Consider the following 14,552-nt stretch of genomic DNA (forward strand, 5'->3'; position numbering starts at 1 on the left):
TCTGCATCCCAGCCACCCTGGGAACATTTGGATTGCAGATGTGGGTCTACAGTGGCAACTGGCCAACAGAGTTTGCCCAGAGCACACGGGATGGGCCTGCCAGTTTGGTGTAGTGGTTAAGTGTGCGGACTCTAATCTGGGAGAACCGGGTTTGATTCTCCACTCCTCCACTTGCACCTGGCTGGATGACTTTGGACAAGCTGTAGCTCTGATAAGAGCTGTTCTTGAAAAAAATCAGTTTCTGTCAGAGCTCTCTCAGCCCCACCTACCTCACAGAAGAAGAGACTGGATTTATACCCCGCCCTTCACTTGGAGTCTCAGAGCGGCTTACAAACTCTTTTCCCTTCCCCTCCCCACAACAGAAATCCTGTGAGGTAGGTGGGGCTGAGAGAACTCTGACACAAACTGCTTGTTGTGAGAAAATGTGTGTGGCTGCACGTGTCTGTGAATGCATGTTTACCTGTGCCACCCACACTCTGCTCAGTTCGTGTGTCCCCTGAGTGATGCCTCCTTACCAAAGGCAAATGGTGCAAGTTTGGAAACTGCTAAACGCTGGCAGACATTCAAAGGTCTCTTCTTAAAATAAAACTTATCTTTAGTAAAAGAAAAACATTCAAAGATTTGCCTGGCAAGGTGGCTGGCAAGACGCTCTGCCATCTGCCAACACAGTACACTCCTATTTCCTAAATGCAGATAGTGAATACACAGAAAATAATAAACATGCAAGCAAAGTCCCCTCCCCCCCAAAGCATGCAGAAAACGAAAGGCCTTTCGGACTGACTCCTTCAAGAGTCAGCGAGGATCTGTTGGAACTGACCAGTATTTATACCAAATGATCAAAGAGGTCCCTCAATAATTAAATTACAGTTATAAATTAACATTTTGAAGTTTTACAGACGATTGTTTCCTTGCGTCTCACACAACAAAAGTCCACATTTTACAGGATCAATAGTGTCATTGTTTCTTCCAGGTGTTCCCCAATATGGGAAATAAACTGGAGTCGTAGCATAACACACTGAAAATGTTGAGACAGTGTGCGACTGCAATAAAAAAGGCCAATGCTATGGTCGGGATTATTAGGAAGGGAACTGAAAACTAATCAGCCAGTATCATAAAATGCCCCTGTATAAATCGATGGTGCAACCTCATTTGGAATACTCTGTACAGTTCTGGTCACACCTCAAAAATGATATTATAACATTGGAAAAAGTGCAGAAAAGGGCAACTAGAATGATAAAAGGGTTGGAACACTTTCCCTATGAAGAAAGGTTAAAACACTTGGGGCTCTTTAGCTTGGAGAAATGACGGCTGAGGGGTGACACGATCGAGGTTTATAAGATTATGCATGGGATAGAGCAGGTAGAGAAAGACGTACTTTTCTCCCTTTCTCACAATACAAGAACTCGTGGGCACTCGATAATGCTGAGCAGTCGGGTTAGAACAGATAAAAGAAAGTACTTCACCCAAAGAGTGATTAACATATGGAAGTCACTGCCACAGGAGGTGATGGTGGCTACAAACATGGACGGTTTCAAGAGGGAATTGGATAAACATATGGAGCAGAGGTCCATCAGTGGCTATTAGCCACAAGGCATAGATAGGAACTCTCAAGCTGGGGCAAGTAATGCTCTGTATTCTTGGTGCTTGGGGGGGGCAACACTGGGAGGGCTTCTAATGTCCTGGCCGCACTGATGGACCTCCTGATGGCACCCAGTATTTTTGGCTGTGTTGGACTGGATGGGCCATGGCCTGATCCAACACTGGCTTCTCTCATGTTCTTATTAACAAGGATGTAGCCTTTTTGCTAGAATAACAAAAGTTTGAAGTTTGTTTTGGTTTTTGTGCATTATGTACTTGTGGTGTAATGCTTAGCTATACTTGTTTTAATAGACAAACATTTGAGAGAAATGTTTAATAATACATTACTCATAATTAAAATGTTTATTTTAAAAAATGTATTTCACCATTAAGAATTTAGCAAAAATAACTTTGATTAGTTAGCCTGGTCTGTTATCCTGCGGACTGATTTGCTGTATTTTAGAATGTTTCCACCCTTATTTTCACGCTAACCCAAAATCTGTTCTTTGATCTCCTGATCTCTAAGCAACTCTACCTTAGTCAAGGGTTGGTACCATGTTACCTTGTAGGGGGTGATTAAAATGTGGAATTCGCTGCCAGAGGTTTTAGTGATGACCACAGGAATAAACAGCTTTAAAAGGGGATTAGATAAATTCATGGAGGATAACTCTTATCGGTCGCTACTAGCCATGGTGAGAGGGGAACCTCCACAATCTGAGGCAGTAAGCCTCTGAATCTGAGAGCCAGCCAGGAGGCAGCATCAGGGGAAGGCCTTGGCCTCTATGCCCTGTTGTTGGCCATCCGGAGGAACTGGTTGGCCACTGTGTGAGACAGGATGCTGGACTAGATGGACCATTGGTCTGATCCAATAGGGCTCTTTATGTCCCTCTTAGGCATGTGGAATGTACTCTAAACAGAGGGGAGGGTGAATGATGTTTAAAAACAGAATGGTTGAACCTTTTTTTCCAATACCAGGCCCTGATGTTGTGCCTGTTTTATCCTATAAAGGATAAAGGAATCTTGTTCAGTATGCCAGCTTGTTCGTGTGTCTTGAGTACTCAAATGAGCTTGCATTAAAAATGATCATTCTTAATAAAATCGTATGCTCTGTCACCAAAAGCCTTGAGTGAGGCTTCTCTCTCCTAGATTGATCTGTGTGTGTGTGCGTGCGCAAGCGTGCTGGGTTTTAGCAGACTTCACTAATGTAATACTCTTCATAAGTGAGGAAAAAGTATGTGTAAGTATCTTCTCAGTACAAAGAATGAGAACAGCTTTAGCAGAAATGTTTTCGTATGTGGAAATAAAAATGTATCGTTAGCCCTATTTTAATTTTTTGATGGAAAAAGCCACTTAACCCAAAACTGAACATATACATGTCCCTTGTTCTCTAAGTGTAGTGAGAATAATTTGTGATCCAGGATGTTATCATGTTCTAGCTGACCACAGTATCCTCTTGACACCATGTTTGTATAAGGCCCCTCCGTTTCAAAGGAGATGCTGCGTATGAAAACACAATGTAGCCTAGATCAAATATTTCCTTTCCAGGTACAATGGGTACAGAAAATGCAATGAATTTTTGAGACAGTTCTTTTTAACTAATTTGTAGCCCAATCTTATACAGTTAGTTATAAATAAGGCCCAGTGAATTCAATATTGGAGACTTAATAATAATATTCTGTTACAAAGTTTGTTCTAGGCTTAACACAATACATGTCTTTTGATTTACAAGGCTACTTAGCTGTGACAAACCAACACAAAAATCACATTTCTACTGAAGAAATCCCCCCCCCCAATATTTTGATGAGATATAATACTTCACCTTTATTAGAAAAAAAACCTTTATTTTGGTCACTCAACCAAAACCAAAATTTCTGACATAATTCAGACAATCATACATGCTATATGAAAAAATCGATGAGCAAGTGGTCGATAAGCCCTGGTAAAACATACAAGGTTATTTTTACATTAGAAAATATAGATTGTGTATAACGTAAGGCAACGTAAGGCAATCATTCTAGTTGCCTAAACATCCCAAATGTTTATAGAGATGGAAAGGTGTTTTTCCATAAGAGATTCCAAGAACACAGTTGATACAACTTTTACCCCACTTCACCACCAATTAATATGCAGCAAACGTTTGCAGAATGTCCCAAATCTTGACCATTTCAGTTGCCATTCATATTCTAGCAGGGTGCCTGGGTATGAAAATTATCTCAGTAGTGAAATTAACAGGAAAAAGGGAACTTTAGTGGGGAAAATGAGGACTTTACCTTCGGGTGTTAATATGATGTGCTAGGGTTGCTATGATTTTCGTTGTTTTCACATCCTCCACAATGAGTATGTCAAAGGGCACACTGCTTTGGGCCACCAGAACTTCAAAGCTGTTTCTTCCATGGAAAGAAACAATGTAAATGCCGTATTCACATGTTTTCTTCAGTGAATAGTACAAGTTCTCTATTATGCTAATTCATATGTTACAGCTGCAAAACTGGAAGTACAAACAATTGAAGTACAAACATTCATTCAAGTCTCTAAAGAAAGAAAAATTCCTCTATCACAATCAGATATTGACCAGCCATTTAAGGCACATTTGAATGTAAGAAACTGCTGTACTCCTAGGAGTCATAAACACATGGGACAAGAGAATTTCAGACAGACTGTTTCTGACAATGTGCAGACCTCATTTGCCTTTCTCTGGGATGCAAAGAGGTGTAGTGCAATTTAAGTTCAACAGCCAGACCACAGAAAACAGGCCTGTAAATGTACCTCAGTGGTGCAGCAATATCAGAAACAATTAGGTACATTACCCTGAAAAAAATGTGACCCAATAATAAACAGTCTGTTGTCAGTCTTCCACCAGAAGTATATTTAATAGATGATCAGCTGTATAGTTACAGCAAGATACATGCTGTTATGAAGCCATATAAATGAAAACAAAGTTCCCTGTTGGGACCTTGATTTCATTTAAAGGTAAATACTTCCAGTACTACTATTCTATGCAGTAAGTGAAGGGAAATTAGGAGTTAAGTGTATTTTCATGGCTTCATATTTTTGAAAAAAGGATGGAGCAAGGCATCCTTTGCGGTTATTCTTGAAGCAGGATTTAGGTCTAGCAGCCTATCAAGAAGATCATAGGCCTCATCAGGGACACTGTCCCATCCTTTCAGATCAGCTGCTTTTTCTGAAATCCTAACATTCATGCCATCACCTTCATGGCAGCTTTTCTTCTGATACTGGATGTATTGTTGAGGTGTCTGAGACACAAACTCTGAACTATTGCTTATTTCAGCTGGTAACATATGTTCCCGAGAAGGGTTGATCACCTGTTGTATATCACCTGTTGAAATATCAGAGTTAATACTTTTTCCTCTCAGCCTTTCACAGAGCTTTCTTAAATCCTGTGCTGGGATTTCTTTGCTGCACAATACTGATTTACCTGCGTGAAAAGCATGATGGTTAGAATGTTTGTTACTCAGCATGCAACTGCAATTTTCTACATACATCATTTTAATACTAATACAGAGACCATATATACACACACACTTTAAAGTTAAGTAGTGCTACACAGCTTCCAACTAATGTAACTCATTTGTTACCTCCAGCCTTTCATAAGAATGTAGCATTTTCCTTTTGTGAACTTCCCCAGCCCTGTGCTGAAACATCTTTTATATAGAGGCTCGATGGCTAGAATATGCATCTGTCACATTACTATTTTGTAACAAAACACAAAATAGCTAGCAACACTGGGGCAAGTCCAGATTAAACATACTTGAGGTCCAACACAGCAAAACCTCATACAGGAACAGATGGCTGGAGTCCTAGTTTCCCCATGCTGACGGCATTATTTCTAGGCATGCTTACCTATACTGGGACACAAGTGGTGGTAAAGAAACACAATTCATGGTGTGCTTTTGTAAGATAACATGAAGTTCTGGGAACACCGTCCACTTTAAAACATACTAAACAGATGAATTTACCCAGCTACTTTTATTTCCATTCAGACATTTGTAAATACAATCAATTTTGTTTGCTTGCTCTCTAATGTGCACACATGGTTATTCAAGTATTTTTGTTACCAAAACACTAAGAAAATACACATATTGATGGACGAAGGCAGGGCTGGCCCAAGATTTTTTAGTGCCCTAGGCGGGGCTACCTTCTGGCGCCTCCCCCCCCCCGGGAACGCCTAATTACAGGGTTGCCAACCTCCAGGCGGGGCCTTGAAAGAAGGAAGTCCCCGATTTGCTGCAGCCGGCGGCGGGGACTTTCTTACCTGGGTCCAGAGAGGCTGGGGGGTGGGGCGGACATGCTCTCTGAGCGGCGCCAGGCTTCCCCTCCACTCCGCCTTCCCCGCCCCAAAAGCCATACCGGGGGAGCTGCTGCTGGCTGCCAACAGGGTTGCCTCCACAGTGGGCAAAGGAGCTCTCCGGCCTCTCCCCAGGGCCCCGAAGGCGTCCTGGCTGCAGGAAACGAGGCCAGGGGAACTCCGCACGACCGGATCCTCCTCCTTCTTCCCCGATGGCCGGTCAGCAGGCCCGGGCAGCTACGTGTGCCGCTCCCTTCTCTTCCCCATCGCTCCCCGCCACCCGCCTGCTGCTCGCGGGCGCCTGTGGGCCAAGGGGGGGGGCGGAGGGAGGGAGAGGAGCCAAGCCCCCCCAGCATGGGGAACCATGCAGACCCACCAAATTGCGTTGACTTGATGGACTGTCCACCCAACGGCATGAGGGCCAGGAGGGGACATGTCGGTGTTGGGGGGGACATTGGCTTGCAGAGCGGTGGGTACACTCTGAGAAGTAGGAGGAGCCCTGTGATGCTGGGATGGGTGGGGGGAGGCTGGGTTGAACCCCCCCACACACGCATGCACTGAGTCGCGAAACTTGGAGCGTCCAAGTTGGAGGAAGGCGGCAGGCAGTTCGGCCAGGTAGAGGGCGGTGGGGCAGGGCAGCAAGCTGAGGGCGCAGGCCAGGCACGGGGCGGGGCCTTCACGGCTGGAAGCAGCAATGGTGCAAGGGCTTTTGGTGGGGGGGGAGATCGGCGCCCCAACCACCACCAGGCGCTCTAGGCGAATGCCTAGTTCGCCTAGCGGGTGAGCCGGCCCTGCATGAAGGTGTTCTTTGTGTGAGATAATAACAGTGCAGTTACTGACCACGATTGACTGTGCATAATTATAAACTTAATTTATAATAATATATAAGGAGTTGGTTTATACCCTTGATTCAAACCTGGTTCTCCAGATTAGAATCCATTGCTCTTAACCACTACACTATGCTGGCTCTCATATAAGTTTCATATATGAATATAATTAGCTGAACTGCTGTGATTTATTTGAAGAAAAAATAAATTGTGTAAATCCAACATGTTCTGAGCCTCGAGTTGGATCTACCAAATTTCTGCTCCATCTCTTCCCATTTCCCTGTAGCAACTGTTCTACCAGTGAGGCTTCCCTAACTACACCCTAACAAGTCCCACAATCCTCAGCATAAAGAATTCCAATGCCATGTTATATGAAGCTATATATGCATCTGAGAAAATAAATATCTATAGAAAACAAACTAATAGCTACAAACAGATTGAACATACATTTAATTATAAAAATAATACAAAATTTGCATACCAAATGTTTTAGCAGCCTGAATAGTTTCCTTGGATCCACGAATAGTCATGATCTGTGCCAAAGCTGTTAAATCATCACTTGCTTTATAAAATGGATACCGGCCACTCAACAGAGAAAGGAATATGATTCCTGCAGCCCATATGTCAATTGCTGCAATTAAAACAAACCTTCAATAACATATAACTACAATTTTTCTCACCTATGTTTAATGGCCTTAGGAGTGGAAATCACAAGTTGATTTTAAAATATACTAGCTCAGACATTTGATTTTATAGTTTCAGTGCAGGAAAAAGCTCGGTCTACATGAAAGGACTACTGATCTCAGCAAAGCTACATATATATAATTGTGGCACTAACAAGGTACAGCCAACGACAAACTTTACTGCATGTGTAAACAATGGCAGATCCTAGTCCAACCCACTAACCACTACATTGCACTAGATAGTATTTAAAACTGAGGCCCCTGCCACACGGGGGCCCCTGCCACACAGGGAAGAAAATGCGTGGCTTTTGGAAGCCGCACGAAAATAGACACGCCACAGCGGGATCACATGGATCCCCTGAGCCGCGTCGTCTTTGCTCCCCGGCACGATCAGATGCCGGGGAGGAAGCCACAGTCAGGAGACCGAGGCAGCCGGCTGCGCATGTGTCTGCATGCGCAGTTCGGCCAGGAGCTGGGGATGCGTTGGCAGAAGGATGCGCCGGCAATCCCTGCGCCCCTCCAACCCCTCTCCCTTCTCCCCCCCTCCCAGCACCGGCAGTGAGGCCTGAACTCGGCCCGCCAAGCTTTCTCCCTCCTGCCTTCCCTAGCGGCGGTGGCAGCGAGGCCTGGCCAGCCCACCGAACCTTCTCCCGCCCGGGCGGTGGCGAGGCCTGAGCGGCTTACAGGCGCCAGACAAGCCTTCTCCCCCTACCCTTCCTGGCAGTGGCGGCAGCAAAGCCGTTCTCAGAGCACTCCCTGTCAGGGATTTAAATATCCCCCGCATATTTTCCCCAAGTTTTCAGATTTTTCTGCACATATGGGGATTGGCCCAAATGTGCAGGAAAACCTCCCTGCCCCCCAAGTGACCCCGATGTGCTTATTTAGATATCCGCACAGAGGGGGCATGTTGGGAATTAGATATATAGATCTTGTTTGCTTTATTTTCTTAGATGATATACTTGTTCTTGTGGCTGTCTATATTCTTGTGTTGGTATGTGATAGAATGCAACTTAGTGAACAAAGCTTTATAATTCCAGAATGAGACTGCATGTATCTTACTTGCATCCTAGATCATTCACTTATGTTACTGTGCAACCGGACATGATAAGAGATTATCTGTGCAGATGGGGGTGGCAGAGCCTCTTGGGAAGTTCAAGGGGCTCGGCTGGAGTTCTAGAAGAGAATGAAGGCATTCCACTAAGACAGGGGTGGGATCCTAAGGGGAAAACACACTACAATTTCCTCCAGGCACCTCTCTCTCTCTTTTGGTGCCTAACTTCCACAGAAGAGTGACAGGGTGGGAGGAAGGGGAGATTGACTTGAAGGGATTGCGACACTTCCTACCCTGGCCACCCCTGCAGCTTTTTGAATGTCTCTAACCTTGGGCCCAGCAGATTGTAACTGGAGTGGGGGTGATTTTAAGGCAAGCAGAGGAAAAACAAAGAAATACCCAGACCTCACAGACTCTGCTTCCTGTCTATTAGACAGTACTGATCTAGAAGGCTACAAAGTCCCTTCTTAATGAATGCCCTAGCTGCCATATGGAAATTTAGGGAAGAATACCCATATGCTATTTATATTAATGTTGTCTATTTGACACCCACACATTGCACATTAGCTTTAAACAATTTGTAAACACATTATATTATGCTTGGACCAACAGCCACACTGATTGGATGAAATCTCTCAAAATCTCAGAAGCATGAAGAGTGAACATATTAAAAATTCTTAAATGGATGGATGCAAAGCCCCTCCCAGTTGAGACATACTGCTAAATCCATATACTGTATGGGTCTCAAATAAAATACAGGTCCCCCAATTTATATTACAGGGCAAAATATTTTAATAGTTTTAGATAGGTGGTATCTAGTTTCAACCTAATCTACTGTACCTGTAGTTTGAATAGGGCACTTGGTTAATACCTCTGGTGCTCTGAATCCAGGTGTGCCTGCCCTTGGGGCAACCTGCTGACGCCTTGGGAGTTAAGACAGGAAACACAGATTTAGGAAGATATAAGATTTTTTTGTAGTTTGACAGCAAAATCTTAAGATATGCCTTCATACAGTAACATTAATGTACATTCTGCAAGAAAACAGAATCCCTTCATCTCATCAGTTCCTTCCAGGGAGGAGGCTAACACTCTCTTCTTGATTCAGAGTTAGAAAAGGGAATTCTAGCTTCAGTGATAGATTTATGTTTTTGTATTTTAATATTGGTTTTAATTATGTGTTTGTGTTTAATGGTTTTTAGAACATGTTTTTATTGTGTATGCTTTTAATCCATTAGCCACCTTGGTGGACCTGATGAGGAAAGAAAGGTAGGGTATAAAGTTTTGATAAATAAAATATACAGGCCAAGGTATAATTGGCATCCTGAGCTTAAATGGCTACACCAATATATTGTCTTTTAATACCATCAAAACATATTGCTGTCATGTCCTCCAGACATTTTATACACATGCATACATGTACAACAGCTAGCACTTAAATGACAGGCCATATGATTGTTTTGTGGACTTTATAGAGAAGAACTGACAATATACCAAACCATGTAGATAAAATTATTTAAGCAACTATACAATCCGAGTGTGCATTCTGGCAATACCAGTACTGAAAGTGAACACTTGTGTGAAATTGTCAACACAAAATGAGCATTTGGTGTGCATCTATACAGAGGTCTTATGCTATCTTGTATTTATTAAATAATGTGCCCAACTAATCTATGTTTCTAACATTCTGTACAGCACAGACGTTAGTTGTAGTGGACCAAAACTAATTACCTTGAGAGACAAATACTGCAGACTCTATCTTTTGCATAACAGTCACAGGTCAAATTAGCCGGACAAGTGCTGGCAGCTTTTTTGGCTAAGCCGTTGTTCACAGCAGTTTTCTTCTTTGCTGACAATTTTCTAGATGCAATATCTGTCACCCTGGAATGCTTTATGAGCTGCAAATTATATTTTTAATACAATACATATTTAAACACAACTTTAAGTCTTGCTACTCTTAAAAAAATAAAAATTGTACATAGCATTTCAGGAGGCAGTTTGCCAGATTCAAAAAACTTGTTAGCATAAATCCCAATGGCTATTAAATGTAGGAAGATATTTCAAGAATTCCCATTTTAAGGAGATCTAAATGAAACTAGACATTTTACTCACTGCTGCTAATATCCAGAATATTTTAACACTAGGGAGAGAGTGTTGTAAACACTAGAGCAAAAAAAAGAAAGAAAAAGAAACCAATTCCACCTCACTATCCCCCTCCTCTCCCAGTAGCATGTCATTATGGGAATGTTATCATGCCATGCATTCCCATGTCCATATTACTGGCTGCCAGTGGGGTGGAGAAATGTATGTCCCGATGGCATATGCTCCTACATCTATACATTATTAAAGGAGAAAGAAGAATTTATAACTTCACTGGATTTCAGTTTCTGGCAGCTGCCCTGGGTTTGTAATCAAATCTAGGTCTTCTCTTTGCTGCAATAAAGTTGTCCCACTGATTCCACTGGGGTTTAAGTCAGACTAACTGGCTTGTATCCTACCACTGTGCTCTGAAGGCTTCTTCTAGCATAAAGGAGTCTTCTCACCAGGGGTCATTTGGGGGGGGACGCCATCCCCCCGGGTGAGGTGCGGGAGGGCGGGGCCTGGAGCTCCCTGCTGGTGCCCGCTGGAGGTCGCCGCCGGCTGTGGGGAGGACACACTTCCGGTGATGTCAGGGGGTGTGGCATATGCTAATGAGTTATGCTAATGAGTCCCCCTAGCTCTTTTTCTACGAAATGACCCCTGCTTCTCACTACACAAGTGGCTCTTTCTCCAATGGAGAAAGTCAGAAGATTTAAACTTTGCTGAGCAGAGTGGTAGGACTCATGCCAGTGTGTCCAAGATCTGGGCTGTGTTGTTAGCCAGAAAGAAAGAAAAAAATTCTCTACCAATTGACCAAAGCTTTCCCACCTGGATGCCTAAAAAGGAATTAATCTCTGCTCAGACAAGTGGCTATCAATGAAGCCTGAGTTAGAAATCATTACTGCAATCGGGGGTCATTTAGTAGAAAAAGAGCTGCAGGATCTCATTAGCATATGATATGCTAATGAGCTACTAAGCGATTAGCATATGCCACGCCCCCTGACATCACCGGAAGTGATGTCATAAGGGGAAGCAAAAGGTCTTCAAAAGCCTCCCCTTTCCTTCCCCAGCTGGCCTGAGGGGGGGGGAGCGAAGAGAGAAGGGGTTTAAAGTTTATACCCCTTCTCACTAAAGTTGGGCCACAGAAGGAGGAAAGAGGGAAGGAAAGAGAGAGAGTAGAGAGAAGGAAAGAAGGAAGGAAAGAGGAAAAGAAAGAGAAGGAAAGAAGGAGGAAAAGAAAGAGAAGGGAAGGAGGGAAAGAAAGAGAGAAGGGAAGAAGGAGGAAAAAAGGAAAAGGAGAGAATGAAAGGAGGGAAAGAAAGGAGGGAAAGAAAGGAGGGAAAGAAAGGAGGGAAAGAAAGGAGGGAAAGAAAGAAGCCGGCGGTGGGGCTCTCTAGGCCTCCCCCCGGACACAGCACTTCTCCACGGGCCCGGGGGACCCAGCTGCGGGGCTCTCCAGGCGTTCCCCGAGCTGCAGCGCTTCTGCACGGGCCTGGGGGATCCGGCTGCGGGGCTCTCCGGGCCTCCCCCCGGCCCCAGCGCTTCTGCGCGGGCCCAGGGGACCTGGCAGCGGGGCTCTCCAGTTGTCTCCCCTGCTGCAGTGCTTTGGCGCGGGCCTGGGGAAGCCGGATGCGGGGCTCTTCAGGCCTCCCCTGGGCCACAGCGCTTTGGCGCGGGGAGCTGGGGGTGGGGCTTGCCGCTGCCATTTGCGCAGGCTCCTGGCCTGCCAGAGCAGTGCTCCGGCCCCAAAAGACCCCTGACTGCAATATATTGCTACCATTACATGCTTGTACTTCCAATTATGCATAATCTTTACAAAAGTTGCCTGAAATCTAATTTTGTTTCTGTCTGGCTATCAACATGCAACAAATGATTAACATCAGCCCATGTAGACAGAGGATAATGAAATTTTGTATCAAGTAGTATTTCTAAGCATTTATTAAGAAAGACTATTTTTATGCCAATAAAGGTGTTGTATTTGTATTTGTTGTAAGAAAGACTATTTTTAAAATGTACAGTTAACATATTTTTGACAAAATTAAATACATTCAGATAGGGCATATCTGGCAAATCCAAGCAAAAGGTTTCTTATAAAGGTTTTCTCTCTTAACCAGCAATTACAAAATAAAAAAGTTTCATGGGTTTTTGGTTTGGTCTTTAGTTGGAGTGATACACTGCTAGAAAAGCAGATGAATCACTGAAAAGTAAAAGTTCAGACCAGGAGACAGACACACCAGAAGCATGTCAACTGGTTTTCATCCAAGTAGTCTGAAAACTAGCATCATGGGAATATACAATAGGTTTTGAGTAACAACAAGCAGTTTACATTCCATAGCTACCTAATTATCTTAAACTAGTCTTAAAATACAATTAATTGTTAATCTGTTAAGAATATTGATGACAATAATATTATTTAAAGCAAAGTTTACTTTAACAGTGGAGCCATCTTGTAATGTGGAACTTCGGACATTGAAATTTCTCTCCCCAAAGACAGATCGCTGAACAGAATGCCACTCAGACCCCTCCTACAGTGTCAGGAAGAGGACAAGAAGGTTTCTGTCATTAACACACTGTCAAATGTAATCCATCTTTTAAAAAGTGTTAAGTGAGATAATACAAAAATCAGCTGCGTGTATGCTGCCTCTCTTCTTGTGAAGAGAGCATAGTCTAGACTAAACAGTAAACATGCTTGCATAGCGAGTCATGCCTCATTTAACAAACGGGCAGGCATTTGTACTGCTGCACAGCTTTCTCATCATAAAAGTTCACATAAACAAGTGTTGATTCAGGTGGGTAGCTGTGTTGGTCTGAAGCAGCAGAACAAAGTTTGAGTCCAGTGGCACCTTTAAGACCAACAAAGTTTTGTTCTACTCCTCGAAACGCACTGTAAGATCTCCAGCTATCCAGGACCTATGTTTTCGAAATTGTGATAGTATTCCAATATGCTTTGACAATTTAGTTAAATGAGACTAAATGATATACAGAGAAACACTATTTGGAAAGAATGGAATATGGAGCTAGGCTATACATCTAAAATTTTAATTTTGTGAATCACTACTATTACTATTACTAGCCCACTGCAGGAAAGAAACAATTCATTTAGGGAATGAAATAGTTGGCATATGAATTATGCTTACACAGGAACGCTGACGGTCCATTAATATGGTTTAATTGCCCTTATAGACAGAATTAGAACTGGTAATTGTGGTCAAACATGCAGGCTTGGGTCCTAAGTTCCCTTTTGGCTAGTGGTAGGCACTTCTACTTGCAGAAAGGGGGGAGGGAGATTTTCGCCAATTCACCCCTCTCATGATGTTCCTGGGGGTCCACTGGCCCACAAGGGAATCATTTCAGTGGGCATAGATGACTGCAGTGGGAAGGGGAAAGACAGTAAAGTTACTGTTTATACAGTGCAGTTCTGCTTGTGCAGGCCAAACACTTTTGGTTTCATACATGTGTTTATACTGAACTTCTTTCTCATTCTCCATTTTCTAGCTGTTTTGTCCACTGAACTGAATTCTTCTCTTACGACTTTATTGCTTTCTCCCATCCCATTCTTAAAGTCAGAATTACTATACATGCAGGACTTCTGGTCTGCGGCTCAGCGATGGCGGATGCTCTCCCCTGAAGCTGGGGAGGCAATCCGCGCTCCAGGGGTGTTGGAGGAGTGCCACCTCAAGTGGCACCCCCAGGTGAGCCTTAGATAAAGGTTCCGAGCCGGGGGCGCTGGGGGGGGGGGCGACCTCTTCGATGGCGGAAGCAGGAGAATTGAGGCGCTCCTTTTTGCCCCAATCGGTCCACCCCCTGTGAGGCTCGGTTTTTACCGAGCATAGCTGATGCCAGCCGGGACAAGCAAGAAGGTCAACGAATGAGCGTAACTACAAGGGATCTGTGAGTAGACCGTCAATGAATCGGAGAAAAAACCGAGCGAAAAAGCTCTAAAAGTTAGCTCCCCCCCCCCAGCAGAAGCGGTGTCGGGAGAGAATCCCAGACGTAAACAAACTGAACTGAGACACAGAGAAAGAGGGGGG

The 14,552-nt window shown here is 43.8% G+C and overlaps 1 protein-coding gene across 1 annotated transcript in view; it reads right to left on the minus strand.

Annotated features, from left to right (window-relative positions):
* Positions 1–4,207: 4,207 nt before the first annotated feature.
* Positions 4,208–14,552, minus strand: part of CDC7 (cell division cycle 7) — a 27,202-nt gene continuing 16,857 nt past the window's right edge. Inside the window, exons 8-12 of the mRNA XM_015420186.1 lie at positions 12,951–13,046; positions 10,174–10,340; positions 9,286–9,368; positions 7,193–7,342; positions 4,208–5,014 (exon numbers count right to left, since the gene is read on the minus strand). Of these exons, the coding sequence (XP_015275672.1) occupies positions 4,614–5,014; positions 7,193–7,342; positions 9,286–9,368; positions 10,174–10,340; positions 12,951–13,046 (897 nt within the window). The 3' untranslated portion in view covers positions 4,208–4,613. The remainder of the gene's footprint in view (positions 5,015–7,192; positions 7,343–9,285; positions 9,369–10,173; positions 10,341–12,950; positions 13,047–14,552) is intronic.

This window comes from Gekko japonicus, unplaced genomic scaffold (assembly GCF_001447785.1).
Source record: "Gekko japonicus isolate JY-2015 unplaced genomic scaffold, Gekko_japonicus_V1.1 scaffold134, whole genome shotgun sequence".
Taxonomy (NCBI): Eukaryota; Metazoa; Chordata; class Lepidosauria; order Squamata; family Gekkonidae; genus Gekko; species Gekko japonicus.